At 41.9% G+C, this 27,555-nt stretch overlaps 3 protein-coding genes across 3 annotated transcripts; 2 read left to right on the forward strand and 1 right to left on the reverse strand.

The window, feature by feature from the left end:
• Positions 1 to 734: 734 nt before the first annotated feature.
• coq6 (coenzyme Q6 monooxygenase) lies at positions 735 to 10,845 on the reverse strand. Its single transcript, XM_061082443.1, has 12 exons — positions 10,491 to 10,845; positions 9,783 to 9,917; positions 7,730 to 7,788; positions 5,752 to 5,878; positions 4,417 to 4,547; positions 4,212 to 4,319; positions 3,321 to 3,383; positions 3,119 to 3,226; positions 2,235 to 2,437; positions 1,907 to 2,022; positions 1,408 to 1,574; positions 735 to 857 (listed from the first exon to the last, which is right to left on the reverse strand). Exons 1-12 carry the CDS (start codon positions 10,693 to 10,695, stop codon positions 828 to 830), a joined length of 1,452 nt encoding a protein of 483 aa, XP_060938426.1. The 5' UTR covers positions 10,696 to 10,845; the 3' UTR covers positions 735 to 827.
• Positions 10,846 to 10,935: 90 nt separating this feature from the next.
• fam161b (FAM161 centrosomal protein B) lies at positions 10,936 to 16,820 on the forward strand. Its single transcript, XM_061083012.1, has 9 exons — positions 10,936 to 11,007; positions 12,318 to 12,535; positions 12,613 to 13,109; positions 14,071 to 14,381; positions 15,628 to 15,746; positions 15,837 to 16,004; positions 16,127 to 16,226; positions 16,312 to 16,487; positions 16,739 to 16,820. Exons 1-9 carry the CDS (start codon positions 10,936 to 10,938, stop codon positions 16,818 to 16,820), a joined length of 1,743 nt encoding a protein of 580 aa, XP_060938995.1.
• Positions 16,821 to 19,234: 2,414 nt separating this feature from the next.
• On the forward strand, positions 19,235 to 20,378 carry ngb (neuroglobin). The gene is made up of 4 exons (XM_061083313.1): positions 19,235 to 19,332; positions 19,785 to 19,893; positions 20,005 to 20,124; positions 20,226 to 20,378. The coding sequence occupies exons 1-4, from the start codon at positions 19,235 to 19,237 to the stop codon at positions 20,376 to 20,378; spliced, it is 480 nt and encodes a 159-aa protein (XP_060939296.1).
• Positions 20,379 to 27,555: the final 7,177 nt, after the last annotated feature.

The following is a 27,555-nucleotide window of genomic DNA, read 5'->3' on the forward strand; positions in this document are numbered from 1 at the left end:
AAAAAAAAAAAAAAGTTTGAAACCCATGACTCCTTCACCAGTAATACTGTATATATTTGTGTGAACTGTATAAATATTTAATTAACTGAAAGCCTTTCTAATGTATTTTAATTATCCTCATCAAACTATTAACTCTTGGACTTTCTGTGTAACTGCTCTCTAAGCCAAATGCCTTCGCTGTCTCTTCAGTATTCAACGCGTTCAATAACTACTGTTGTATATACGTATGTAAACTTTAATATTAGTGAAATACTCTGACAAGAACTGCTTTTACATTGCAACAAAACACTTTTATGCTGCACAGTCGCTCAGAGATGCCTCGATGACCATCAGTATGAATAACCTGATGACTGACAATATGTAAATTGGTGTTTTTACAAAGTCCAGTGGAATTTGTTTATACTATTCATGTATGTTTTAATAAAAACATAAAAAATGTGATTTGTGTTTGGATATGCTCTTATTCTATCATCTTTAAACTTAACAAATTATATATTTATATTCTATATACATGATTGTGAAGTCAAATTTCCTACATTCAAGAAATAAGGTGCTTTACTTCTTGGGTAGTTCAGAACTTGGGTCTAATTGTATCCGCAAAATACTGAGGAATATTAATATAATCCAGAAAACATTACAATATAGTCTGGACAGCTGCAGAGTGGTGCACTCTATTTGTTGGGCACTAGATTTATATGCATCAAATTATGCAAAAAAGCAACAAAAAAATAATATATCGTGAAATATATCTTTATTATTTTACAGACACAATTTTTACAGCTCACACTCTTCAGGGATCCATGAACGTCCTCTGTGCGGTGAATGCATCACTTGCTTGCAAAGGCCATGATCTGCTCCTGCAGAGGCAAAAAAGACACCAACTCAAAAACTCTGTAACCTTTAAGTCTCACTAAACCTCCTCGACACAAGACCTGTAAAGCAGTGAGGTCACCATCGTTTAATATGGAAAAGATGTCGCGTTTCACTTTGCGCCTCCATTGGTGAAGTGTCTTTACAGGCAGTTACAGTTGTGTTGGTCTGAATCACTTAGTAGGGAATAAAGCCATTTCACATGAGCGGTCGGTAATAAAAGGGGTGTGAAAACACAAGCCAACACCGCTGTCCGCTGCCCCAGGGCCAGCCCTGCACCCCACCCACACACTTTTGGTAACACTAAATTTGGGGCTAAACTTAGATGCCATAGTAGTAGGTTCAAAAACCCTGGAAATTATAGACACCGCTAAAGTAAAGCTCCGTGTAATCAGAAAAGAGGGTGAAGGGTGGGGTCAGAGTGGAGGCGGAGCTTAGGTCTGACAGGTGGTGGATATTATCTGGGTGACGGTCAGGTTCACTGGGCTGTATCGGAGGACATGCTCGGCGGGAGAGGCTAAAAGAAGGGGAGCTTGCCTTTAGAGATGGGAGCATGTTGGTGGCCTGCAGACCGAAGGTGCGGAGGAGAACCGCAGGGGCGGAGTTAGTGGAGTAGAGATGCTTCATGAGGTTGATGGCGGCCATCATGGGCAGGTTGTGTCGCTGCCGCTCGGTTTCATATTCTAACAAGTGCTGGATCGCTCCTGCGCAAAAAAACAAAAAAGACTTGGGATTAAAAACTTGTCGTCTGGTTTCTACATTAAGTCCTGGTGCTATTTTCTCTCCAGAACATTTAATAGACGGAAAAACAAACACAATCTCATAACGGGATTTTCATTTTTATGAAAATGAAAACTTATACACAGTTCCTGGCAGAGCGAGCAGAAATACATCAAATAAAGGTTGCCGGAAAAGCAGAGGCTTTTTATAATTCACGTCAACAGCGTGTACTTCGGCTGGGCAATGGAAAAGAACTTAGGGGAAAACCACTGCGCTATAGTTGCAGGGCTTGTGTCTGTTTAGAGTTCTCACTGACCCAGGTCTTTCCCTTTAAAGGCCGCCTGGCTCAAGAGCCGCGTGAGGCAAGCCACATCCCCAAAGCCCAGGTTGGCTCCCTGACCCGCCAGGGGATGGACACGATGGGCTGCATCCCTGCAAAGACAAACATATCTTCCACTATCCAAACACATTCAGAGTGTGTCATGCAATTTTATGCCCGCTGCAAAAATCTAGAGTCATTCCCTGACATGTGAAACCAGAGATCAAACAGTGTGAATACAAGATTCTGAGTACTTTTTTTGTTTGTATCTCTCATCTTGCGAAATCTTTTAATGATAAGTCCCTTACTTTCTGCACTTTCTTACCCAACCAGAGCCACTCGGTGCCTTATGTACTCTGATGCGTGACCCATGCCCAGGGGGAACATGACTCGGCTCTTGGGGCCGATCCCTGCCACACTCGGGGGGAGCTGTCGAGGTGAACCTGCAGACGGCATGATGGCGGACAGGGCCCCTCGGAACAGAGAGCCAGCCGTCTCGATCAGCTCCGACTGGTTCTCATTACTCCACTGTCCGTGCACATGCAGGCGGGCAAGAAGAGACGTTTTCACAGAGAATAAGAAGTGGTCAGGGGAGAGAGAGAGAGAGAGAGAGAGAGAGAGAGAGAGAGAGAGAGAGAAAACAGACGTTATCCCTTTAAGTGGACAAAGAAATTAGCTGACATAGGAGCAAAGCGCGACTGCAGCGAAAGTGCTTTTTGTTCCCCTCCCTAACTAACTGGTTTGGCAGGGCCTCGGGAGCTGGGCTAATTAAAAGAAGATGCCGGCCAGGCTCTGCAGTTGAATTAGCCCTGTTTGAAAAACATTCCATGCAGTAATGGTCGACACTGGGTGACCACAGGTTTAATTAGCAAACCAGGCCTGAAACCAAACGTGACTCAACCGTGGTGACCCCGTCCATCAGCAGGCCCAGTAAAAATAGCCAGCTTGGGAAAAAGGAGTTTCTCCAAACATAAAAAAAAATGGATAGGTAGGTCACTCCCGCATTGAAATATTAGAATTGTGTAAACTCGGGACAAAAACAATGACAAAGTTGTTTGTGTGAGTCACTGAAAAACAGGTCCACACGTGACTTTCAACCCCTGCAACATACTGCCCACAAACACAGAAATGTTGCAGGAGCTGTGTGACTCATGTGGAATCTGAGTGTAAATACAACATCAGCCCTTCGACGATCAGAGCGAGACTTACGAAGGCCGAGTTTATTTCGTCGACGAAGCTCTCCTCATCCAGCGCTAGCAGCTCCTCAGCGAGGCGATGGCTGGTCGACCACACCAGGGAGCTCTCGGTGTCCGACAGCTGCAAACAGCACGGACACGGGAGCTCTATTAAATGCTTATGTGACAGACAGACATCCTGCTTCAAGTATCTACTGATGTGGATTATACATTACCGGTAACATTGCGATGGGTCCTGTTGGGAGGAACCTCTGCCAGGCGACATTGTTCTCTGTAGGCTGTCAAACACAAACAAGAAATATTACAGTCACATTGTGTGGCATCGTGTGGCGTAGCTATATTTGACATAAAAACAAGATAATATAAAGGTTGCTGCAGCATGGGTGTATTGTTCTCCGCATGCTGACAGACGTGACATTACAATAATTATCACAATAAAAAACATGATAAATACTTGCACAAATTATAAACATTATAAAAACTATTGAGAAACACGTGTTGAATGTGAATTCTTGAAAACTAACCAATCTGGCGGTCATGTGTAGGGACTGGGGCGGAGGAAGGTGTGTATGTATTTATGGACTTACCATGTGCATGTGCATGAAGTGTATATATGCATGTGTTTAAGTGTATGGCTATGTGTTTGTTCCGCTATGTATAATTATATATATGTCATAAGTTGCTCGTTGTACAGCTGCATAGGGTCATAACAAAGGTATAGTCTAGTTGTATAATCATTATAATCATTTACATGTTTAATGTTTGTTATTCCTTCTGTCTTTCTGAGAACAGGCATTGGAAATTAGCAGTTGCTACTAATGCCACTCTGCATTGCATTATTGCTGTGCTCTAATCTCTGTGTATTGCATCTGTCTTTATAAATAAATAAATGTTAATATAATCTAGAGGGGCACTTGGCACTTGTTTTCCTGATCCCCTCCAAAAGTTAATGAATTCTTCCTTAGGTAATGCTTCAACGCTTCACACAATTGAATGGACATCGTCGGGTGAGTTGTTTTTGAGTAATCCTGCTAGCTAACAAATGAACAAACAAACACCAATGAAAACATAACCTCCTTGGCAGAGGTAATAAATTAAATACTCACCTCTGATAGGTGCAGCACAGCAACAACAGCAGACTGGTCATAGTTCCACTTGACTGTAGGGATCCCTAATTCCTTCCTCACCATTGAGTTTGGTCCATCGGCACCGATCTGAAAAACAGATGAGTAACAGGAAAAGAGTAAGAAGAAAAGAAAGGAAGGAAGGAAAGAAGAAAAGGTAAAATTCATGTAATGGGGTCACACTGACCAGCAGCTTGGCCTGAAGAGTCTCTCCATTGGCCAACTTCACCTGGACCCATGGGATGGACTCTGCCGTCGGCTGTGGCATGGGCCACTTGTACTTCACCACCTTGGACCTGTACTTCACTTGCACATTATCTTACAAACAACAGGGACATAAATCTGGTCAATACAAAGAGGGCAGAAAATAAAATAAAGCAGTGTTCCTTAAAATAAAATGGTAGTTACTGTGACTCTCACAACACAACAAAGGGACTAAATTTGGTCCCCTGTATGTATCATCACACCAAGTCAGTGTTTTTAACTAAATCAATGGTTTGCCTGCAGCAACAGCAGTGGAAGATCTATAAAGCATCTCATAAAACACCACTGGTTTTCCTCGCTAGCTCATGGCAGCTACCGAATTTCACATCTGACAATCTTCTTAATGGCCTTGGGCTGCCACATTGCACTAACTAATAGTGTTTATCTTACAAGCACACCACGCCACGCTTTGCACACGCTGCCAGCTTGTTGGATTGTACACTGAAACGCCCCATATTCCTGAAATATCAGCAGCTGTCGTCTCGAAACATGAAAGGATCCTGAGCTCCGTTGGCTCGTGCCAATTTGGAGCGGGACCCATCCGCAGAGACGGCTGCTGGTGCATGGACACTACGTCAAATATGGCTTTTCATTGATTGGAGAGTTTGGGTTTACATCGAAAACAGCTGGTGGGGAGCATAAGTCAGTAGACTTTTCATGTACGGCATCTTGAGTCTAGCAGCAGTACATCTAAAATGAGAGCAGAGAAGCGGGTGAATGGGAGGCACATGAGGGAGAAACGTGCCGTAACCACACATCCGTTACTTGGTGCAAATGTTAAAAACTGTTTATAAATATGCCACTTTAACGGTCTCGCACATTGCGGAGCTAAAGTTTTATTTGAGAAACCTCACAAAAGTTGGTGTAATGTCGGCAGCGATGCAGCACCATACACTGCCGGAGCTTTAGGTGTCTACAGAGGTGGCAAAGCTCTGGAGCACATGGCAGCTTTAAAATAGGTCGCTGGACCACTTCACGTGTCCACACAGGGTGCCGGGGCTCTGCAGTGCCCAAAAAGTGAGGTTTTGAGTTAAACTGCAGGAAAAACACGGATGGCTCCAAGAGTTTAACTTTAAAAGTAGTCCCCGGGACCGAGTACAAATAAACAAAACCTGCGGAACAGGATGGAATAAATGCGGTGACATTAGCTGCCAGAGTCAGCCTCTATTAGGACATTAGGCAGATGGAACAGGAATCAAGAGGCCTTGCAGGGCGCTGCTACTGTGTGGGTCTCCATGTTTTAAACATCAGTGCTTACCGGACAGACTGTCCAGCTGTTTCGTGAGCGCGGCCACAACGATGTCGTTCTCCACGATGTATGCCATCTCGTCCTGCAGGTTCTCCTTATCGAATGTGATCAGGGCATCCGAGCAGGCATCCCAAACCTAAATGAGAGACCCCATTAAGCCTGTGGTCTGCAAGTCTATCCTTAAATGCATCTCCTTTCCTTATATATAGCCGGGCAGAGAAGTGCTGCTAAGTTGAGCTGAACACATCAAAGTTGCTAGCTTCTGTAAGAGGCTGGCATGGCCTGCACCCATCAACCCCAGAGGGATCAGGGTCACCGGCACCCCTCTAGTTGGGACCGATGATTTCAGCTTAACGCTGCACTTTAATCTGGAGGACCTAATGCAATTGTGTGATGTGGATTTTCGCAAACACTATCTTGGGAACACAAATAACAAATGACATGTTTGTGAACATTACAGAGTAGGTCAATATTTATCCACAACCAGAATGAGATATGGTTTCGGCCTGCTCTAATTCCAAACCTGAAAGCAGTGAAAGTTAAACATGGGGGGGTTGGTACAAAAAGCGTTTGTACAAGGTTAATCCTCTCCAAGGTTGTAACTATGGTGACAGAACCCATCATTCTGCAGTAATATGCTGCTGCACTACTTTTTTCCAACTCGCCATAAAGTAGGGGGATATACCCTCAGAAAACCACTAATGGCAGTGGGGTTTGCAACTTGTGATAAGTGGTTGGGAAGAAACATCTACTGAGACCAGCCCAAAAATTGCCTTGGTTTTGTTTAGTGCAGGGTGAGATGTTGCAGCTCTGGGACAGAACGAGTTGCTGCTTTCTGTGCGAGATTTTAACAATACTTGTCCTTGCAACTTTATGGAGAAAAATGGGGGTAAAAAAATAAACAAGGCCTTAAAGGCAATAAAACTGACTTTCCCCTCTGTTTTGAATCTGAACCCTCAATGCTTACAGGACATTTAAGGTGGAAGAGTATTTTATAACATGGAAAGAATGTTATTTACAGTGGACCTGCAGTACTAACTTTGGCTCTATGGCTGAGATGTATTCGACTGAGATTCAAGGGCAAACAAGCCAAAATGGTGGTAGCAGAGGGAAAGGTATAATGGGAGAGGTACACTACCATAATCACTGTAAGGCACTGCATGATGACATCTTAGGCCCAGAGAGAAACCCTGCGGTCGGGTGTTTGGTACACACCAACCACATCTTACAAGAGGGCCTGAGCCTGCACCCACAGCCGTAAAGCCGGTTCACTTCGCAGAAAACAACCGCTCTCCTAATCTTTCATCTTCTTCCCGTTGTTCACATGAATCTTCGTAATTAGAAGACTTGGGAACCGAGTACCAATTTGAGGAAAGTGGAAACGATTTATTCTTCATAGAAAAGAGGGCTTTAATAAATAAAGTTTTGCATACTCATGGAGGCTTACAGTGCTCTGAACGAGCCATGCCTTTCTTTTCTTTTTTTTTAAAACATGCTTTGTGTTCTTTGGGACCCAGCACGCCACAGAGCCTACAGAGATACCAAAAAAAGACGTGAAGCACACAAAGGGATGAACAAAATGCACGTTACACGCAACCACTGTTTGCCCTTTTTATGTGAACAATTATATACCATATACATTATAATATGATACAGTATTGTGTTGCTTGATAATTAAGATGAATGGCTGGGTAGAGGCTGAGTGTAACAGATTTTACTCTCCACAAATTGCATGGTACTAAGATTGATGGATGACAGAAATACATACAGTGGGCCTGTAAATTAGAAAGTCTGGAGGACGTATGCAGAGAAGTTGTGTAACAGAAGGTTTCTGGGAGATGTTCAGTGTCACAGTGGGTTGTAGTTATTTTTGTTTTGCGTGACATGACACTTGTCTGAACTTTTGACATGGCAGTAAAACGGTAATTACGGTGCTGGACTGTACAGATAAGAAAAAAACAACCGGCAATCCTGAAGATCAACCTACCTGCATTCTTTTATACGGCTTGCATCTCATCTGTGAAATGTGTTCCCACGCTCCAATATCTGTGTGTACACAGATTTCAAAACAATCAGTTTACAAATGGTATGTCAGGGCAGTGTCTCACAATTAAAACTAATCTGAAAGCAGAAAAACAGATGTATCAAAAACAAATGAAAACTAGAATGGCACTCAGTGGAACACATACCTCCACCAAGGCCACACCATAGCTTTAAATTCAGTCAGGCTGCACCAAAATGTATAGATATCAGTTCCCTATGTATTGTTATGAGTTTTTTCATCAAGATCTATGAACTATTTCCTGGGAAATCTGTTTAAAAATGTCTTGCAATGTTAAACAAAATGTAAAAAAAATCCTGGACCCTTGCTTTTTTCCAAAACCGCATAAAAATTGGATGGGTTCTCTCTTGGCCCATGTCCCATCCTTCCACCAAGGGTTAGGGTTAGACCAAGAACAAACAAACCACCAGACCGACAAACAGACAGGGGTTGAAAACATAACCTCCTTGGCAGAAAGAAAAAGGATATACTGTGGGTCAATCAGGGTCGAGTCGGAGCTGGACTGGTCCACCCATTAAATAAACATGGCAAGTATTTAAAGACAACATAAACTTAACCATTGATTTGACTATGAAGTGATGACTTTACAGTAAAAATCGTTCATCGATCTCTCACTGTGTGTTTGTTTTTTTTCATTGTGCTAGAACCTTAGCCTGCATTATATATAATGTGGTAGTGGAGCTGTAAATCATTTTAAAAGCGAAACAAAACCAATTTAAAGCTCCATGTAAAGCTAGTGTGACTGCCAAGTTTTATTTTATGAAGGAGGTTAGTGGGGCTCCATAAACATGGGAGAAGTTTACTGTATATCTTTATACACAATGACATAAGAGCCAATGCAGAGGGTTTTACGTAAACTCTGCCACTCTGCATGACTGTGTTACTGTCGAACACTCAAGTGACTTTTCAATGTCAAATCAGTGCAAGTCTCTGAGCAGATAATATGGTAAAAAGTGTAAGTGCTTTACAAGTAATGTAAGGGAGCAAATTTATTTGATATATTTTGTCACTTTAAAGATTGTTATAGTTACCTCTGCCAAGGAGGTTATGTTTCTTTTTGTTTGTTTGTTTTTTTTCCACAAAAAATGAGGAAGGATGCGACAAAGTGATTTTATTGGATCACTTTTTTTTAACATTGTTAGATTTCTGTGATTTTATCTATTTCATAGATTTCCGAGACAAACTCATGGATCTTGTTGAAAAAAAGTCTGGCATATTGACTCTGCACACAATTGATTGCACACAATCTTTGAGTGTGTGCAATGTGGTGTGGATCTAAATAAAATTCTGAATCTAGCAGATATAAATGGGAGGGTAGGATTTTTTTCAGTTGTAAAGTAATAAATAGGGCAACAAACCAGTAACTACCACCAATGTGTGGCTGTAATAGTATGAAGTCAGTAGGAACTCAACTGTCTGTATGTACCTTGAATAGATTGCAAATCGTAAGTGGACTGTTGGGCCTTGGTGAAGGTATGCACTCTATCATAGAGCCATTCTAGTTAAAAATCTCATCATCATGCACTGGAATGTGTGACCTACTGAGGAGATGTTGTAATAATTGTTGCCTGTGTTCATGTCACTGAGCTGTTCAGATGACCATGTGATGTAGGATATTCAGTCAGGGTAAATATGTACCTGTAATTCTCGTCTCTCCCTTCTCCTGGGTTCATAAGTCTATCAATTTGTTTCTTTAATTCCTTAACTAGTAAAAATAGTGCCAGGAGAAATTGCACATGACCTATCACAAGAAGAACAACTGAGGTCAGATATGGTCCCTGCTCAGCGTGGGTCACCGGACACCGTCTGATCCCTGGCTTACCTTGTGGGAGCCTTTTACTAGTGTAGCACCACTTAGCCTTTCACAGGGAGGAAGTTATTCACCACAGAAATAACCTTTTGATTTATTTTCTGTCTTTGCAATCAACACAAACACGACAAATCTTGATAAAGATGTTGTAAGAGTGTGTAGTGGTACCGCTGAGGAGGCTGGTAGAACCAGGACTGATGGAGCTGACTCTGGTACTGTAGTTGTCTGGGACCTTGTCCATCACTTTCTTGTTGCCGGCTTCAAGCAGCAGAATCTTCTTGCCCTCCAAGTTGGGATCCATACCTGTCGATAGTGGAATATTGTATCAGGAGAGGTAGGACAGGAGAGGTATCGCAGGTTCGATCCCTCCTGCTGCTGTCGGATTCTACAACCACTGTTCAACTGATTTAACTGGGCAATAATCATTTTCTATCTATACAATTTCATATATGTGCAATATCGTTTTACTGTTTATTTTTTGTTTGCATTGTACATATTTCTATCTTTTATTGTCCCATGTGTTTATATTGCATGTTTTACCTATCTATTACCTTTACTGGGTGTTTATTTCCCTTTTGCTGCTGTAACACTGTACATTTCCCCATAGTGGGACTAATAAAGAACTATCTTATCATCTTGTCTTATCATAACATAAGCCCTAAGAGAAAACACAGCACATATGTAACAGAGTCTCAGTAGTGTTACCAGACAAACCTTGATTATTATGGGATGGCTATTGATGTTTAATTTAGGCATAAGGTATAATTCAAATACACTTCAGAGTGACATGTGTCCATGTGAGTGCCAGCTATTCCTGATGCGGACAGGTCAGTGATAGCTGTCACACACCGACATGTGGCCACCGACACCACTCACCCAGGGAACATGCCATCGCAGATCCAACCATCCCTCCCCCGGATATGATAACATCATACACCTCATGCTCGCCAGGATCGTCCCCGTGTTGTGCACACACTAGTCCTCTCCTGCAGATGTTGACAGCAGACACATGTTTCACGGGGACAAAGCACCGACCCAGTCCGTGGAAGGCCAGCGCCCCTCTTGTGAGCTTGTGCATCATCCGATCCTCACGCTGTCTTCATAAGAGACAATCCGAGTATGAAACCGCTGTGGATAAACACAGCTGCAGAGCCTGAGAGCCACACACACGTTTCCCCTTGGATGTGTCCTACCACGAGCAGCTATGAGCTCCAGCCATGTTGTGTTGACATTCGCTCCAGAGAGGAGAGCACTTCCGGGTTTATGGCCAATCACCGAGCACGCTTCTACGCGGCCGGCGCTCTTCCGCTTGTGTCCACAGATGGTGCTGATGCTACCGACGACCATCTATGCCGACGACGTCCCAGCTGCACAGAGCGTCAGTGATACCCAGGTTTGTTATATTAAGACTGTGTCAACTTTACGTCAGTAGCAGACCTGTTTACTGCAGCGTGCGAACTTCAGAAGCGGCTGAAGAAAGAAACGTGACCTCAGGAAACTCCTCTTCCTCCAGGTCGGCGGCTCCTTCATCGCTTTTCAACTTGTTGTTTCCATCGGTTTCTAAATTGTTTTTAAAGTGGCAGAAAACAGAAATGGAGTCTTGTGTATAAGTATACGAGAAGCGCTAACGTTAGCTCACGTTAAATTGCATGTTATTAAAACGACATCACCCGCTGTTGTGGGCGCGGAGGTTCCGGTTGCCATGGTGACCCCTCGACACAGACTGGATGAGGAGTTTGAAGAGAGCAACTTTATCCAACTGTTTCATTCTGATGTGTATATATGTTTAAATAAGTGTCTTCATTGTTGATTTATCACCACATCACCAAATTAGATCGATTGTTTTATGACCAGTGGGAAATATTTAGAGACTCTAAGTAAAATACTAGTAATATCACAGTGTAGAATTTAAACAACAGGAGTACAAGTATTGATTTTGCTTTAGAGCTCATTTCAGAATAATCTGTGTTATATTATTGTATTAAAATGACTAATGCATTAGTGTGTATATCACATTAATTTCGCAGTAGATGAAGGTGGGCCTGAATCTGTCACTAGTTACTTGACTTGTAGTGGAGTAAAAGCCTTAATTAGAATCAAAGTAGAAAACTCATTTAAAGTTAAGTACATGATACCTGCACTGTAACACATTTAAGTTATTTTAATCATCTGAAAATAGTCCTTAATTCTACTATTGGGTGTGTAGTGAAATTGCCTAAATGATTACTGTATATTACATGATTAGACTAATGCAGATCATCATCATCACCATCAATGTGTAATATTAAATGTCAAATTACGTTGGAATAGAAATATTAAATGACACAAAGTTGAAATACTGAAGTTAAATACCAAAGTAACTCAAAAATATGTAGTAAAGTATGTGTATAATGTAACTTTGTACTTGTATGTGTATGTGTGTGGTTGATGTCATTTGGTTATTTTGAGAGGGTTTCAGGTAATATAAGATTTGTGAGTTTACAGTGTATAATGTATATAATTGTATTTTTGAACTGTTGAAAAAAAACAATGGAAAAATCCCAATGAAATATCATAATAGTATTATTTCAGAAGATGGAAACACAAGCAGTTTGGTACTCTTGCTTGATGAATGAAATATGGACAGTTAAAATGGTTGATGATTGAAGTTACTCTTCTTCAATTTACAGCAATAAACACAATTTCACTGTTTTTTTTTGTCAGACAAACATGTCTAAGTTGGAGGCCTTGGTAGTGGATGGACAGATGTCGGATTTGATTCTCCAGCGGAAGTCCCTGACTGAGGCCCTCAGACAGCAGCTGCAGGAGACAGAGAACAGACATGTAGAGTTGCTGGAGAGGAGGATTCATCAGAACGCTCTCCTGTCAACAGATGTTCACCAAGAGACCTACGATAAAAAAAAATTGAACACTAAGACCAAGTAGGTTTGATTGCTTGTCTTTTATGTTTTACTTTATGATATATATGTTTTCCTAAAGATCTTTTACTGCTTTCTAGACCTGTTGGAATGAGGAGTTCCATCTCTACGCATGCCCTGACCTCAGTCAAAGATCCCTCAGGCCAAGTTAGATGGAGAGAGACGTCTAACTCAACTTCTTCAGCCTGGGTACACTGTTCAGTCACAGCTTCCAAGACACAGCAGTGTGAACGTTCAGCTTTATCTAAAACAACACAGATGAGGAAAGAGGAGGAGGCCGAGGCTGAATGTCAGAAGAAGTTCTGCGCCCACCCAGTCCCCAGCCATGTCATGCAGCCTCTCTATCAGGAGATGATGGAGCTGCAAAAGAAAGAGAGGAAGCAGGGTCTCGAGCAGAGGAAGAACTTCTTGCTCTCTATTCAGAAACCTTTCACTTTCGAGGGGAGAGAAAAAGAGAAAAGGGAGAAGCTGATAGCTTTGTTGAACCAAATCTCACAGGAGCAGGAAAACAAGGCAGCTGCTGTCAGGAAACCTCCTCGCAAGGTGGAAAAGGACCCGCTACATTCTAAGCTGAAAGGTAGGATGATGTATGACTTCAAATTCCCTTTAAATTCAAGGTGTACAAGGTGTGACATCACATTGGCACATTGTATATATAAACAATCTAGTTCTAAGTATAATTCATGATCAGATGCCGCCACAATCGATTACCCATGATGTGTCTGTATCCACAATCCTGTATCTGCAATGACAAAGCACAAGGACTCCATATGATGGTAGATATCCATACAATACAAAGGGCTAGAGGAGCGTAAGGCACTATACTGCCAGCTCAAACCAATACAGGCCACTGTCTCTAAACTCGTCTTGTGAGGTTCAACCAAAGAGTGATGTGTCCTTCTCAGGTTACTCCGTTTTTACAGTAATTAGAATAGGTAAGTATTTATCACTAGAAACGTTTTCAGATTTATCCATAATGTAGAATTAGAATGGCTCTCAGTAGAGTCCATACCTCCGCTAAGGCCGAACAATCCTGCACATGATTGTCTAGTTGTTATAGTAGAAATACATAAGAAAAAAGTAAGTGGTCTCAAAACTGTAATTTTTGTCATCAAACAGAAAGTGAAAAAACTGAAATTGTATTCTTGATTTGTCCCTACTCCTCATCCTCAACAAAATGAATAGGTTTTTCTTACTCCCAGGCATCATTCTTAATTTAGTAGTTTTTTTTGTGTGTAAACTGCTTAACAAATACACCAACGAACGAATAAACCATCAAATCAACAGACACAGATTAAAACATAAGCTCCCTGTCAGAGGTTATAATGTGAGTTGTAGCCCTTTGAGAAAAGAGTAGATCTCTGTTCATAAACTGGAGCATCCGTTTGTTGTTCAGATTTTGAACAAGTCTTGAATAAATATCCTGACCACATTGTTTAAACAGTTACAAACCTAATAATCATATTGACTGACCCTTGTAGACTCTATACAATAACATGACTGAAGCTTTTACCTTATCTGACTGTATCTCTGTGCAGCCCAGGAGGAGGTCGGCAGGACAGTCCATGCTCAGACAACCATGCGGGTGAATTCCTCTGCACCCTGCATGCCAAAGCTCAGCTCCGCCAAGCGCACCAGGAACGAAAAGCTGGGCTTCCTGGATGAGAAGCCGAGCTTCCAGCCAAAAATCATCCAGCAGGTCCCAGATTTCCGCAGGTTGCACAAGGCCTTTCAGACAGAGGTGCTGAGGAAAGCTCAGAGTAAAGATGTGACAAAGTGTCAGCCCTTCAACCTCAGAACATCAGCTCTGCCTGAAAGACAAAAAAAGATGAGCACAGAAAAATCTCAGGTAAAAAGTTTCTTTCCCCCCTGACATGTTGAGTTGTTTGTTGAAATTGCTTTATTGGCCATTTGCTCAGTTGTTTTGATTCATCTGTTTGTTTCAGTGCAGTTTAATTCCTTCTTAGATTAGATGGTGGTAATTTCGTTAAGTTAATTAAAAATTAATCAAAGTGTTTTTCATTAAGTCAAGTTTTCATATTTGTTACTAACATATTAAATCAGCTAATTGAAAGCCTAACTCCTCTCCTGAGGTGGTGGTTTCTCTGCAGGAGTTACATAAGACATTCAATGCACCAGGTCCAGATGGTTTCATGTTATGGCTCTACATCATTTTTTTTGAAGATTCTCACATAGACTCTGCTTGATGGATGTTTCAAGATACATCCACCCACCACTTTATCAAGTCAGTACCCTTCTCTTTTTTTTAAAAGTCCGGGAAGCCACTCAACGTCCTTAAAGTCCCCAGTGTTCTTCACGACAAGCTCCTTTCCTAAATTATCAAAAACTAACCTAAGACGAACAGATGTTGTGGACTGTTTGATGGTCTGTTACATATTCCTGTGGTCCAGTGTAGCAGTGGAATTTGACCAGGTCACATTTTACGTTCTTGTCCTTGTCCTTGGGAGCAAAGTGTTTGATGATGAGAGATTTATCGTATCGTTTGTGTTCTTCTGTGCTGTGTGTGTAATTTGAGGGGTCGTTCAGGCCACTTCCCTCAGTTGTGGAAGTGTAGAGCAATTTAGAATATGTACGGTAGGCCATGTTCACAGAGGGAATATTCCCCTCCTTTGAACTATTGTGTTTCAAACTTTCTCCACCTCGTAATTTATGAAGTTGAACTCAAGCTACATTTCTTTAGTACTAATATAGTGTAGAAACCTATATTGGTTCATGTCTATGTGTGTGTGTGAAGCTATTAATACTCATGTAGCAACATTTTTTAATGAATATTAGTGGTGTTTTCTTGTAGCTTAATTTAATCTATTGTACATTCATACATTTTTATCGACAAGTAATGTGTAATTTTCAGCTTTTTTATTCAGCTTTTCGCAAAAATATAGTAACTAGTCTGCTGCCCGGAGTCGTCTTATGTTGTATGATGTGAAAGACAAAAAACATTCAAATGACATCCTATAAGTTTTTAACTTATTATTATTTAAATGTTATCTATATTCAATACTTTATGTAATAATTAGTCAAACAGTAGATTTTTTTTTCAGCCAACAAAGATGTCTTTTCACTTTCATTGACAGGAACCAAAACTAGGTCATCTCAGTAGAAGTAAGTCCCTTGGGGCCTTAACGTCACTGTCCACAGACACACTGCCCACATACATTACAGATGCTGTGAGGCAGCGCAGCGTGGCCATCAGGTGAACTGCATTGTTTTTTACTTTTAAAAAACTTTACATCCTACATATTGGGATCTAATAACCTTTAGAATCTTTTTTATACCTTCACAGAAAATCCATGGAGCTGAGGGACAGTAAGAATCAGGAGCACGAAGAGTGGTTGAGGAAATATCAAACGAGGTCCCAGGCCATGAAGAAAACAGTCGCCCTCCATGCAAAGCTGCTGGACCCACACAGCAGCTTGAAAGAAGTGTATGATGACAAACTAAAGCTACACACGTAAGTACTGGTCAAGTGAGGCCACTCGTTCTTGCAGTGTTGCAAACTTTTCAGGTCACATCAAAACGACCACACACGCCTGCCACAGCAGCTCAGACTATAATCTTTTCTTTTACATGAAGAATGGCGGACCAGCAGAGGATGAGAGAGTACATGACAGAGCTACAGCACATGAAGGCCCGAGTTAGTGAACGCCCTTATCTCTTCGAGCAGGTGAAGCAGGTGAGTGACACAAGGCTTCTACATTGCATCATACTGTAAATTACATGCGTTTACAATGGTTTAACTTGGAGTTGTTTACTGGCAGAGAAACGCAAAGGCTCTTGCGGAGCAGACGTACAGGGACAAGCTGAGGAAAGCTGGGTTCATGGAGCAGTTTGTCGCAGAAAAAGGTGCCGCGACAGAAGAAACATCTTTCTCATCCAGATCTGAGGACGACGCCAACGCAGATGACCAAAGACGTGAAAAGGACATTCATCACAGGTACGGGGGCGAGAGCATTTTTAGCAGGTTTTGTTCATCCAGTATGTAATCCCAGTGTGTCCGGTAAAATTATGAATAGCACTGCTGCCGGGGAGCCAAGGACTTCATGTGGTTTGGTCATATTGTATTACATAATTTTCTGAGCTAGCCCTGCAGTCTTTAGCGAAGAATAGAAAAGTACTCTGGCCAAGTAAAAGTTTGATGTAATTACAATATAGCCATTTTCTAACCCCACATGTCCCCACATTTAGGGAAGAAAATGTAGACGACGGGGAGAAAATTGAAGATGTGGAAGAGGAGAGCGTGAAGTCCAAAGGGGAAGAAATGCCATGATCAAAAAGGTCGAGACGCCACAGTTTTCTGTGGCCTCTCCACCAGAAAACAACACTGAGCTCAGGAATGATTCATGTCATGGCAATCTGAACCAAACGTTTGATAGTTTGAGATGTGCAAAAGTACAAATTATAAAATGTTCTGAACTTTGACATTCATGAATGTCACTGCTGGGAAATGCTCAAGTTCCTACATAACTGCAAACTTTTGATATGTGTTGGTAGGTAATTAATAAGTAATTACTATTTCATATGCTTTGAGTTTAACACACACACATACAGAACACATGAAGATACAAAATGACAAATGAGGACACCAACAGATGGTTTGTGACATTCATTTGTTCAAACTAAATTGTATTTGCCACTTCCCTTAAACATACTTTTCATAGTTAAGTTAGAAAAATTCAATACATGTATACGTTTTGATTGGATGGGACACGAGGCATCTGACCTGCATATTTTCTCAGATGAGGTTAAACTTCCCGGTAATTTCTCCAGCCACACTGGCACCTAAATAAACAACCCTTCACCGTGCATCTGCATTTTCACACAGCTCAGCGGTTTGCTCCCCGGCCCTTAGACCCACATCAAGTACACGCTTGTTGTTGCACGTTCACTGTCTTGCCTGTGCCTGGACAGCAACCGACCAGAGATTTCGAGAGATCGTTTTAACTTACAAACCACATGGGAATGTCTGGAAATGTATGTAATCATAATCAAAAAGTCATCATGTGAACCCCCACATACCATATGGTTACTTTAGTAGGCTAGTGTGTCATGCATTCAAGCTATGGAAGGCCATTTTTAGGTCAAAATATCGTGAGAAATCTCAAAGGGATTTGTCTTTAGGTAACACTATCGACATTTTTTTTTTTTTGTATAAATGTACCATAAAAAGAAATATATATATAGAAAATATGTTATACATAAAATGGCAGAGGAAAAATAGTACGACTTTCAGGGCGTTTACATTTGTATATATTTTGTGCATAATAACTAACTGAGAAAAAATGTAAAGACATCATGTTGTCATATAGTTCTTATAGATGCAATAAATAATCACAAAGTCCCCTCTTTGAGATCTGAAACATCACATGACAAAGCTTCAAGGGCTCCATCCTGTCAGGTTGTCATGGGAACTGTGTATCCCTCCCCACTCTTGCGTTATAGTCCCTCAGGGGAACGCTGTGCACCTCTGATTCCCCCGGTGTATACAACCTGTTAGATAATATCCAACCTGCATGCATGAAAAGCGCAAGGCAGCAGACGCCTGCAAACGTCTCTTTAGACAAACTGCAGAGCGTCGGATGAGTGTGGAGGCTGAGAGCGAGGGAACATACACATCTCATTTAGATTAATGAGAGGCTGTGCACTTGGCCGCCGAATGTTATGATCACGCTGTTTGAGGAGTGGCTTTTCTAACCGGATGAACAATATAATTTCACGAAGGTGGCGCGTTCAGGTCTCTTATTATTTCAGCCACTGTGCAATATTAAAATTCCCACACATTTAATTCTCTAATTACATGGTTTGCAAATGTAGGAAGGCGAGGACACACCCTGGAATAGATGGTACGGGCCTCAAATGGACTTCACCTACCTGAAAACATGTGCAAATTACACTGTGTGAAATGCTTATGTTTTCTGGTTATTTTGTTGGTTATTTTAATTCCCGGTTTGTTTGAATTTACTTGATCATAGAGTAAGAGGGCAAAGGCCAAGTATTTGCTGAAGTGCAGTTTATGTTGTAAGTGCAGAGTTGTTTGTTGAGTCTGTGTGCGTTTTAGTCCCTGCTTCACCTGCAGGAGGAGCTGTGGCTCGCTGCAGCCTCTCTGGAGCAGAAGAGAGAGATCCATCTTTTTCTCCTTCAGTGGCATGAATAATATCCCCAGTGCTGGAGAGAGAGCACATCAAGAGGCAAACGGCAAAGGGAGAGAGAGATAGCAGCCAGTGTGACAGATTAGAGCGTGGCAGAACTTGTCTCCCTGACTGACTGCACCGTGGGAGAGAGAGCAAGTGCACCAGAGTGACAGGCTATAGGCTGCTGGCTGCACACACACAGACACACAGACACACACACACACGCACACACACACATACACACACAAATCCACAGACCCCTCAGCCCAGCTGCACCAGAAGAAGTTCTGAGAGAAGACTGACCTCAAGAAGGTACAGTATGAGTGTGTGTCTCAACCCTGGGAATCATATATCTGTATATCTGACACATCATGAGGAAATCAGCTGTGTTGCGCTCACTTGATGCTCTACTTTGTTTTCCAGGTGGGTCGGGGGAAGTTTTGGATTCACTCGACTGTTATGGCTTTCCTCAAACTGAGGCTTCTCGTCCTGTAGTCTTGTGCGTCTCCAGTAGCGAAGCAGAAGTCGTCTCGTGCTGCCAGCCTGAGGGAGGATGGAGAAGCTGTCAGAAAAGGAAAAGGAGCTGATACGAGGCAGCTGGGAGAGCCTGGGAAAAAACAAAGTTCCTCATGGTGTCATCATGTTTTCCAGGTAATGTCCTTGTCAATCAGTGGGATTTAGAGGGAATAAGACCATAAAGTGACTTGAAAAGAGAAGAAAGCATTAAACGATTGTTATTCTCTGCAGTTTACCCATTATTTAAATGTATTCTAATAACATTTTATACCTAAGTGATAGGGTATTGCTATTTTTTCAGTTTCTTGATATACTGTGATGTTAGAACATGTAAAACAGGTGTATAAACAGGATCAGGCTAAATCCTTCGCTGCACACTTTCACCATGCAGACACCGGAGGCTTGACTTGTTGCTTGGCGACAGACTGCAATAATCCACAATTTACTTTGAGATAGCCGCCGTTAAATCACCCGCTGGCAGGAGAGATGCATGATTTGTAGATTGATTCTGGGTCCGTGTGAATGTTTGGCAAGCCCCGTGCTGTCTGTATACACCTATAGAAAAGTGTGGTATTTGTCTGTGGTAGACTGTTTGAGCTGGACCCCGCGCTCCCCAGTCTTTTCCACTACAACACAAACTGTGGCTCCACACAAGACTGCCTCTCCAGCCCCGAGTTCCTGGAACATGTCACCAAGGTGAGCTCTGTGCACCGCAGCGACCGCTACAAGTATACACACGTTCAAAATTCTCGGCTGAAGCAGGTTTTAACCACTTTGCTTGTGCATGTGTGTGTCTGTGTCCACCAGGTGATGCTTGTGATCGATGCAGCGGTCAGCCACCTGGACGACCTTCACACCTTGGAGGACTTTCTGCTCAACCTCGGCAGGAAGCACCAGGCGGTGGGAGTCAGCACGCAGTCATTCGCTGTAGGACCAACATCAAAACACGACTCTCGAGAATCAATTTCACAAGGGAATGATCTGTGAGAAAATATGTTTTTGGTGTGTGTTTGTTTTGACTTGTGCAGGTGGTGGGTGAGTCCCTTCTCTACATGCTGCAGTGCAGTCTGGGCCAGGGCTACACGGCGCCGCTGCGTCAAGCCTGGCTCAACATGTACACCATCGTGGTAGCAGCCATGAGCCGAGGGTGGGCCAAGAACGGCGAGGACGAGGACGACTGAGGCGCCCAGCGGGAGCTGCCGAGCAGTTGCTCTCAAATCACTCAACATGGTTGCCATGGAATAAGGTTGTGTAACTTGCAGCATTGTGGCTTTGGCTGCTGTACATTTGCTCTGTGAGTGGGTTCGCATAGTTTAGCGAATGTATGGTGTGGTTACACTTTCGATCGACCTGTAGCAGAGTTTATTTTCTTGGCCGTGGATGTTTAGCTGCCAGGTGATGCTGTGGGGATCTGATCCAGTCCGCTCTGGTTCTGCTGAGGATGGACCTGTAACCTTAGCTCCTCTCACTGAGAAAAAGGATAAAACAGTTTCGTCTCTTTGTTTATAATGGCTTTGATATATATACTCAAATGATACCAGTGACTGTAGTGGTCTTTGTGCTGTTTCATAACAAGAGTTGCACAATTGTGAATCAGTAGATGTTTTATTTAGGCATCACACACTACTCAAACTGTGATGCTTACTGTGGCCAGCACGGCAGCTCTCTATCCAACTGGAACACAGTGATACTTACAAATACACGTTCAAACCTTTGGGACAAAGCAATGTGATCTCACAGAAGGAAATCCTATCATCACAGTCATTACTGTGTTTTTAATGAATATTGCACATCATGACACCTCTTTTTATGCGTGTGACCTTGTTATCTAACATTTAATGTATTGATTATATAAGCAAAGCCCTCTGAGAGCTTTCCTCAGTGATCTATGACTGTTAAGGCGTCTGTGTGCACCTTTCTCGACATGGTGTGTGTGATGCTCTCTCCTGCAGAGGTTGTGAATACTACAATAGACTTCAGCTGACTGTTAAACTCTAACCTATAGACTGTTATGTGACCTTTAGAGTGTAGATGTAGAGGGCACAGAGGAGGAAGTATAAGATAGTTGTCCTTTGGCTTTGGGTCTCCAGTCGTTGTTGGTGCAAAGTAGTTTTGTCGTACTGTAGTCGATTATTTCAGTGATGATTATTTAACTCGTGTTGTCGTGGCTACAAACATATTACTGCCTCGGATTTAGAGGGGAAGATGAGCAGAGTTACACATGTTTCTTCGATACAGGAAGTGAAATCAGGATTGACCCTTTGTTCTGATCCATGAAACTGAGAGGAACTTGGTTTGATTCTTAAATCAGTTCTAGAGCCTAACAGATTTTTGTGGCCGATGCTGATACTGATATTTATTTTAAAAAGAAGACTTTGGCAATGATTCTTAAGAAATTGTTATCAAACCCTTATGACAAAAAATGTGATTGAGGTTTTAGATTTTACAGGTAACCATAAACTTTATTATAAATAACTTAAACAAATACGACCAAATAAATAGGACTTTAATTATGGAAATAAACATAAATTCAAATTTTTCACATTTCTGCAATGTTTATTCGGTATCTGCACATATCTCCAAACAACAATGTTGATACCGGTATGTCTGTAGTATTGGCCGATATATATATGGGTAAGGATTTTATGTATTACCCACAGAACAAATAATACAGAGCCACTGTGTGCTGACTCCGTCCAATAAGTGTGTATTCCTATTATTGCTGCCATAACACTGTATACATCATCCTCAGCTGGTATTTACATTCATGGTCATATCGCCAAGTAACTTAGCAACAGTGGGCCAAGTATTAGATAATAACACCATACAACTGTAAATCCAAGCTGCTGATATGTGGTTATTATCGCTTTAGTCTGAGTTTACATTTACAAAGTTTATTTTTATATTCTGAAATGTATGTGTAGTCAAACCTTGTTGATCTTTTTTGTTTTTTCCAAATGTGATGTACAATATATCCTCCAGAAGTATAACCCTGTGTTGATTTACCTGTTTGTGAAACCAATACAAGAAAGCATATAGGCACATTTGCTATAACCAATATAATAGAAATGTTATCACCATCTAAATGCGTTATCTGTTGAAGTATTTTATCCCTGCAGAGTCTGTGTTCAGTCTGTAGCCCCATAGTTATTCTGTTTGTTAACTGATTGTGTAGGTGGTGTATTTTTATAGTGATTCTTTTCTTAGCATCAGTCCACAGCCCTGTGCAGGTAGTTATTCTCCCTGACTGTTTTTTGAAGTAACCTGACGTTAGGTCTTTTTTAGCAGCCAGCCGCTAGAACGTTACATCAAGATCTGTACATATTGGGTGTGTTACTGTCTACCTCATTAATATCAGCTGCTACTGAATAGCGATGACTTCTCTTAGTTGTCCTTCAGCCAAAAAAAAAAGATTATTAGAGTTAATACAAACTCAATAGAAACTTAATTGTAACCTGGATTCCATGCTACACTTTGAAGAAAAACATGTTGTGTCCTCACTTGAGACTAAATAAATAAAGTGATCTGTGGATATTCTATTGCTAATCGAGGTCAGTGTGTTTTCCTCACGCTCTCAGATTGTTATTGTCACGGACAGACGATGGTTACGACATAGTGGTCAGCGTTTGAAATCAATCACAGGACGCCTGATTTCCTTCCCGCTGACAGCCCCATCCCTCAGCGTTACGTAAGATCCAAGCGCCGAGTGGCTCATCGCCCTTGGCTACAGAGACGAGGGCGACTTCAGGCACATCAGCCCGCTTACTCATGCAACTGCACAATGTCACATCATGACTGTTTACAGAATTTCACTAAACTTTCAAGAATTTCACCAATTTGCCCATGGGATCTTACAGCGTGGAGCGTTTGATATTTTTAATTTCCCTCCAAAAAACAAGTAAAAACCTCACAGATATTTACACGTCTTTATGCTTGAGTATTATCAGCTTGCGTGTGTTTTCTGTCGGTGAAGAGCCCCAGTAGTGACGGACACGGGGAGGGGCGGGTGATTACGATGACTTATCTCAATGCACAGGGCTCATTTCTCCCCATATAGACAATTTGGTTGTATCATTGTAAAAGTCACATCTGGGAGCTGGCTGTCCGTTCTGCTGCTGGAGCAGAAGCTGACATGGCCTTAATCTGTCTCCCGCCCTGCCAGCACTATGCTCTCCCTCTCTGTCCCACTGACAGTCTGCTGTATTTATGCTGGATCCAAGCTCCACGTTGGTCACTGGACTCTGCCTCGACCTTCTCTCAGGTCACAAGTGCTTAGACTGCTGCTGCAGAATCCCCTGTGCTCCCGGATAAACCACAGCATGTGTTAATTTCCCCTCTGTGGTAATTAATTAACCGGTCCCTGCACCCCGTAGCCCACGAGGATTTGTCGTCTGGAGAGGGAGTCTGCGAGAAAAAAGACAAACATACATTATTTTTAGAAAGTCTGCAATGTGTTTTAAAATGATGGGGTTTTCAACGTTGTCATGGCAACTGTTAAGTGATGGTCCAGAGTCGTGAGTGTCGGTGCATTTGGGGGGTGGGGGGGCCATGGCTCTTTCCCTCCCTCACTCGTCCTAAATCATGCAGCGGAGAGGAGCGGGCTGAGCGGACGGTGACTGTGCATGCAGCCTCAGGTTAATCAGGTTTTGCTCCGATAGCTCTCGAGGAGCTGCAGCCCTGCAGCTCGAGCCTGCCAAGCAACAAGCTCCACAGTGGGACCGAGCCGTCTGTCAGCAGCTGCTCCAAGCACGGGCGAGCAGTCGGAGATGAGGCTGGTGTTAGTCATACATTTGCTAACTGACTAATACACCCTGTAAATAGACCAATACAATGTTTTTGCCTCTCAATACTTTAAAACTCACAATCATGTTCGTTCAAAACCCGACAGTTCCTGCTGAAGATGCATCACAGATATATGTCATACAGGCTGTGTTATTTCCTTAAACAGCTGGGCACTATAGTTTTTAGCAAAAGTTAAAACCTTATTTGGTTTTTAGTATTTCTTTGTGCAGATTGGCCAAGCTGCTGTTGATCTACACTGAATAAACACCAACAGTGTGTCTGATTGTATCCTCTGTTGACACAGACGATTGGTTGAAGCTGCTGCTGCTCCACTAACATATAAAATTTATATCTGGGCTTTGTAAACATTGCTTTGTTTGATTTAAGATTTTATGGCAGCAGGATGGTGTCTAGGATTGGTTGAAATAAACTCCCCACAGCCAACTCCTGTCATGTTGGCTGTGATGAGGAATCGTGACGCACAGTGCGACAGTGTAAATCATTTATGTGTTTTTAACATTGTTAAAAAAGATGGACGACGCACCTCTCACTATCCAGGTATGATAGTCATTTGGAGAAATTGTCTGCGAAATATCGATTGAGGGAAGATGCCATGATGACAATCGTGAGGACACCTCAGATGTCAATAATGATGTTTAACGTTGTTTTTATAGCATCAAATAACATCGGTATGGTACGACCTATCTAAAATGACAGAAAACATAATTTAGAAAAAAATATTTTTAATATGCACTTGCATTTACTTTTTAGTTTGGCCCATGTCCCATTCCGTAACATGGAGGAGGTGGAATTTATGACCTGTACTGCAGCCAGCCACCAGGGGCTGATCAAGACAAATTGGCTTTACTGTTAAGGAGCTGTTATGTCGTCCATCTTTACAAACAGTCTATGGTTTAAATAGTTATACAGGTCTACGGCTCAGAGGAACAACATCTAATTGAAATATATGTATAGAAGGCTTCCTTTTAAAATGCATTTATTGTTGGATTTCTCAGGATCTGACCATTTTCAAAACAGTATTGCCAGTCTAATCCTTTAATATAGAGTGTACAGGGATCAATTCAAGCTTGAGTTAGCACACGCTGCCCAATTAAATCCACTGAAATTGATTTTCTATGGTTATTTCTATGGTTCTTACTCGAACAATCGAAACAATCTATAGCAAAAGGTTCAGGCTGAAAGTTGAGAAAGATTCTGTGATGTGATTGAAAGATCCCGAACAGTTAATAAATGGACAAACTGCTTCCAAGGTTAAATACCAATTTTCAGTGTCAATTTTGAAGCCAAAATGGATGAGAGCCCCTTATTGAATTTAGAGGAATGAACATTTAATTATCTAATGTCATCAACTCCCATTAACGCATCGTAAAATTCCTCTTTTAGGGAAGGACAGTAAAATCTCCAGGGCAGCTACTGAGTGGAATTTGTATTTCCAAGGTTAAGGATCAACTTTAAATCTTCCTTCCTTGCTAATGACCTTTGTTCCGGCCTGAATTTCTTGCTCCTACTTTGAGCTTCTATATTATGCAAATACTAAACACCAGCAACTTATTAAGCCACATTTGCATGTTGAAACAAACCCACATGGGAGCGACAATATGTCTGCTGCAGGAGGCAGAGGTGTTTTCTATTCTCGGCATCTGGGCAGAAGAAAGTCGAGTGGCGGCCCGTGCACCCTGAGGAATTCACCTTTCACTGAGAAGCGTGCTCTCAGCAGTTGCCACGGGTGACAGGGGAAATGTCAGGGACTTTTCTTTCTTCTTGTGTAACTCTTAGTAATGAAGAAGCATTGTATATATTGTCAGGCATGCCGTGTTTGTTTTTTTCAGCCTCTTATGAACCATTTCTCTGCTGGAAAGTCACATCCATGCAGTCAGTGTGAGATGTCTTGAGGATATACTTTGTGAAGTAGTATTTAAGCACTGTGGTGTTACCACTTTCCAATGTGGTTTGGATAAAAGCAGAAGCTCGTGCAATCATTTGCCGTATCCACCCTCTGATGTGGCTTCATAGGCCAAGGAGGTCTGTAGTACAAACTGTACAGAGGTTTAATTGTGTTGAGGCTATATAGTTGGAATGCGTTCGCTCTCTGTTAAATCAAGGTATTCACTCTGTGATTTTGTTTGGATAGGTGGTCTGATCAGAGGGATCACTGGAATTTCCTTTTTTGTGAAATGCATTTATGAGAAGGCTGATATCTTTTGCGACTGCACATTAAATATGTAGCTCCTGCTAGCAGCTGATTAGTTCAACTAAACCCAAACACATAGGAATACCGCTAGCCTTTGTACAAATGTGAAAAAACCCATCTAGCCGCATGCCTTTACCATTAACTTTATCCAAACAGATTACTGCGTACAAAACCCTAAGAGTAAAAAGTTTTAGTTTTACAAGAAACTGTGTGTTGGATTAACTTTAGGCCATACTTTGGAAACCACACCTAGAATTGCACTCAGTACAGCGTATGCCTGTCAATGCCCTAGAGCACCCTGGGGCCACATTTATGTGGACCTTAACAAAATGTCACAATCACAAAAAACAGTCCCCTAATCATGTCTGATTTCAAGACACATGAATTATTCTCTGAAAAAATCTACGAAAATGTGGAAAAACGTCCTATCTTAAAATGTTTAAGGAAAAAGTTCCTGGATCCTCCAATTGATGCATATCCACACCAGAAAAGATGTTTGCAGATCCAGACAAAGGGTAGATCCAGGACTTTCACTTTCTTTAACATGTTGAGATTGGGCGCCAGCCTCGTTGGAGGCATATGTCCCTCTAGGTGTTAAGTTTTAGGATTAGTCAGAAAACGGTAATGTGCACATTTCCCTAAGGCTCATTGCAGTAGGCCTACTACTTACCCCCATGCAAGTCTGAATCCCTGGCTTTCAAAAACCCCTCATCACAGACCAAAGTAGAGGAGAGTAACAAGCAGTTCATGGCACAAGATGAGTGGGTTGAGATGAATTCATTTTAATATCATATCACAGAACTTCACTTTGACAGATGAAGACTTGTCAGACTGACAGAGATCACTCTCGAAGGCAGAGCGTCGCTCAGCCTCAAACCTCCTGGGGATCTAACAACCCACATTTACAGCAGGCTCAGATTTGAAATCACGTACTTATGAGACACACATTTTATAACCCAGAGACATGAACACATCTGGAAAGGTAATGCTTGAACAGACCTTGGATGGCCGAGTCCGCAGAGCATGAATAGACATGACAGGATAGGATACAATAAAACTAGTTAAGCATGATAATGAACAAACCTCCTGCATGGGACATTAGAGTCAAGAATACCCTAATAGGTTTTATTTTGTGTTTTTCTTTCAAAGGAAAGTGTGTTTAATGATCTGCGAAACAAGCTTCTGGAGGAGAAACCCACAGGAGAAGCTCTTTGATGTTTTTTCTTTTCAAACAGATTTTACTTCATGGCACTGACCACATTATACCCTCCCTGCTGCCAGCTTTCATCTGCTTCATGCAGAATGAGGAACTAGAATTAGATTCCTCATAAAACAGTGCAAATACATTTAATTTCATGAAATAA

This window comes from Limanda limanda, chromosome 12 (assembly GCF_963576545.1).
Source record: "Limanda limanda chromosome 12, fLimLim1.1, whole genome shotgun sequence".
Lineage (NCBI taxonomy): Eukaryota > Metazoa > Chordata > Actinopteri > Pleuronectiformes > Pleuronectidae > Limanda > Limanda limanda.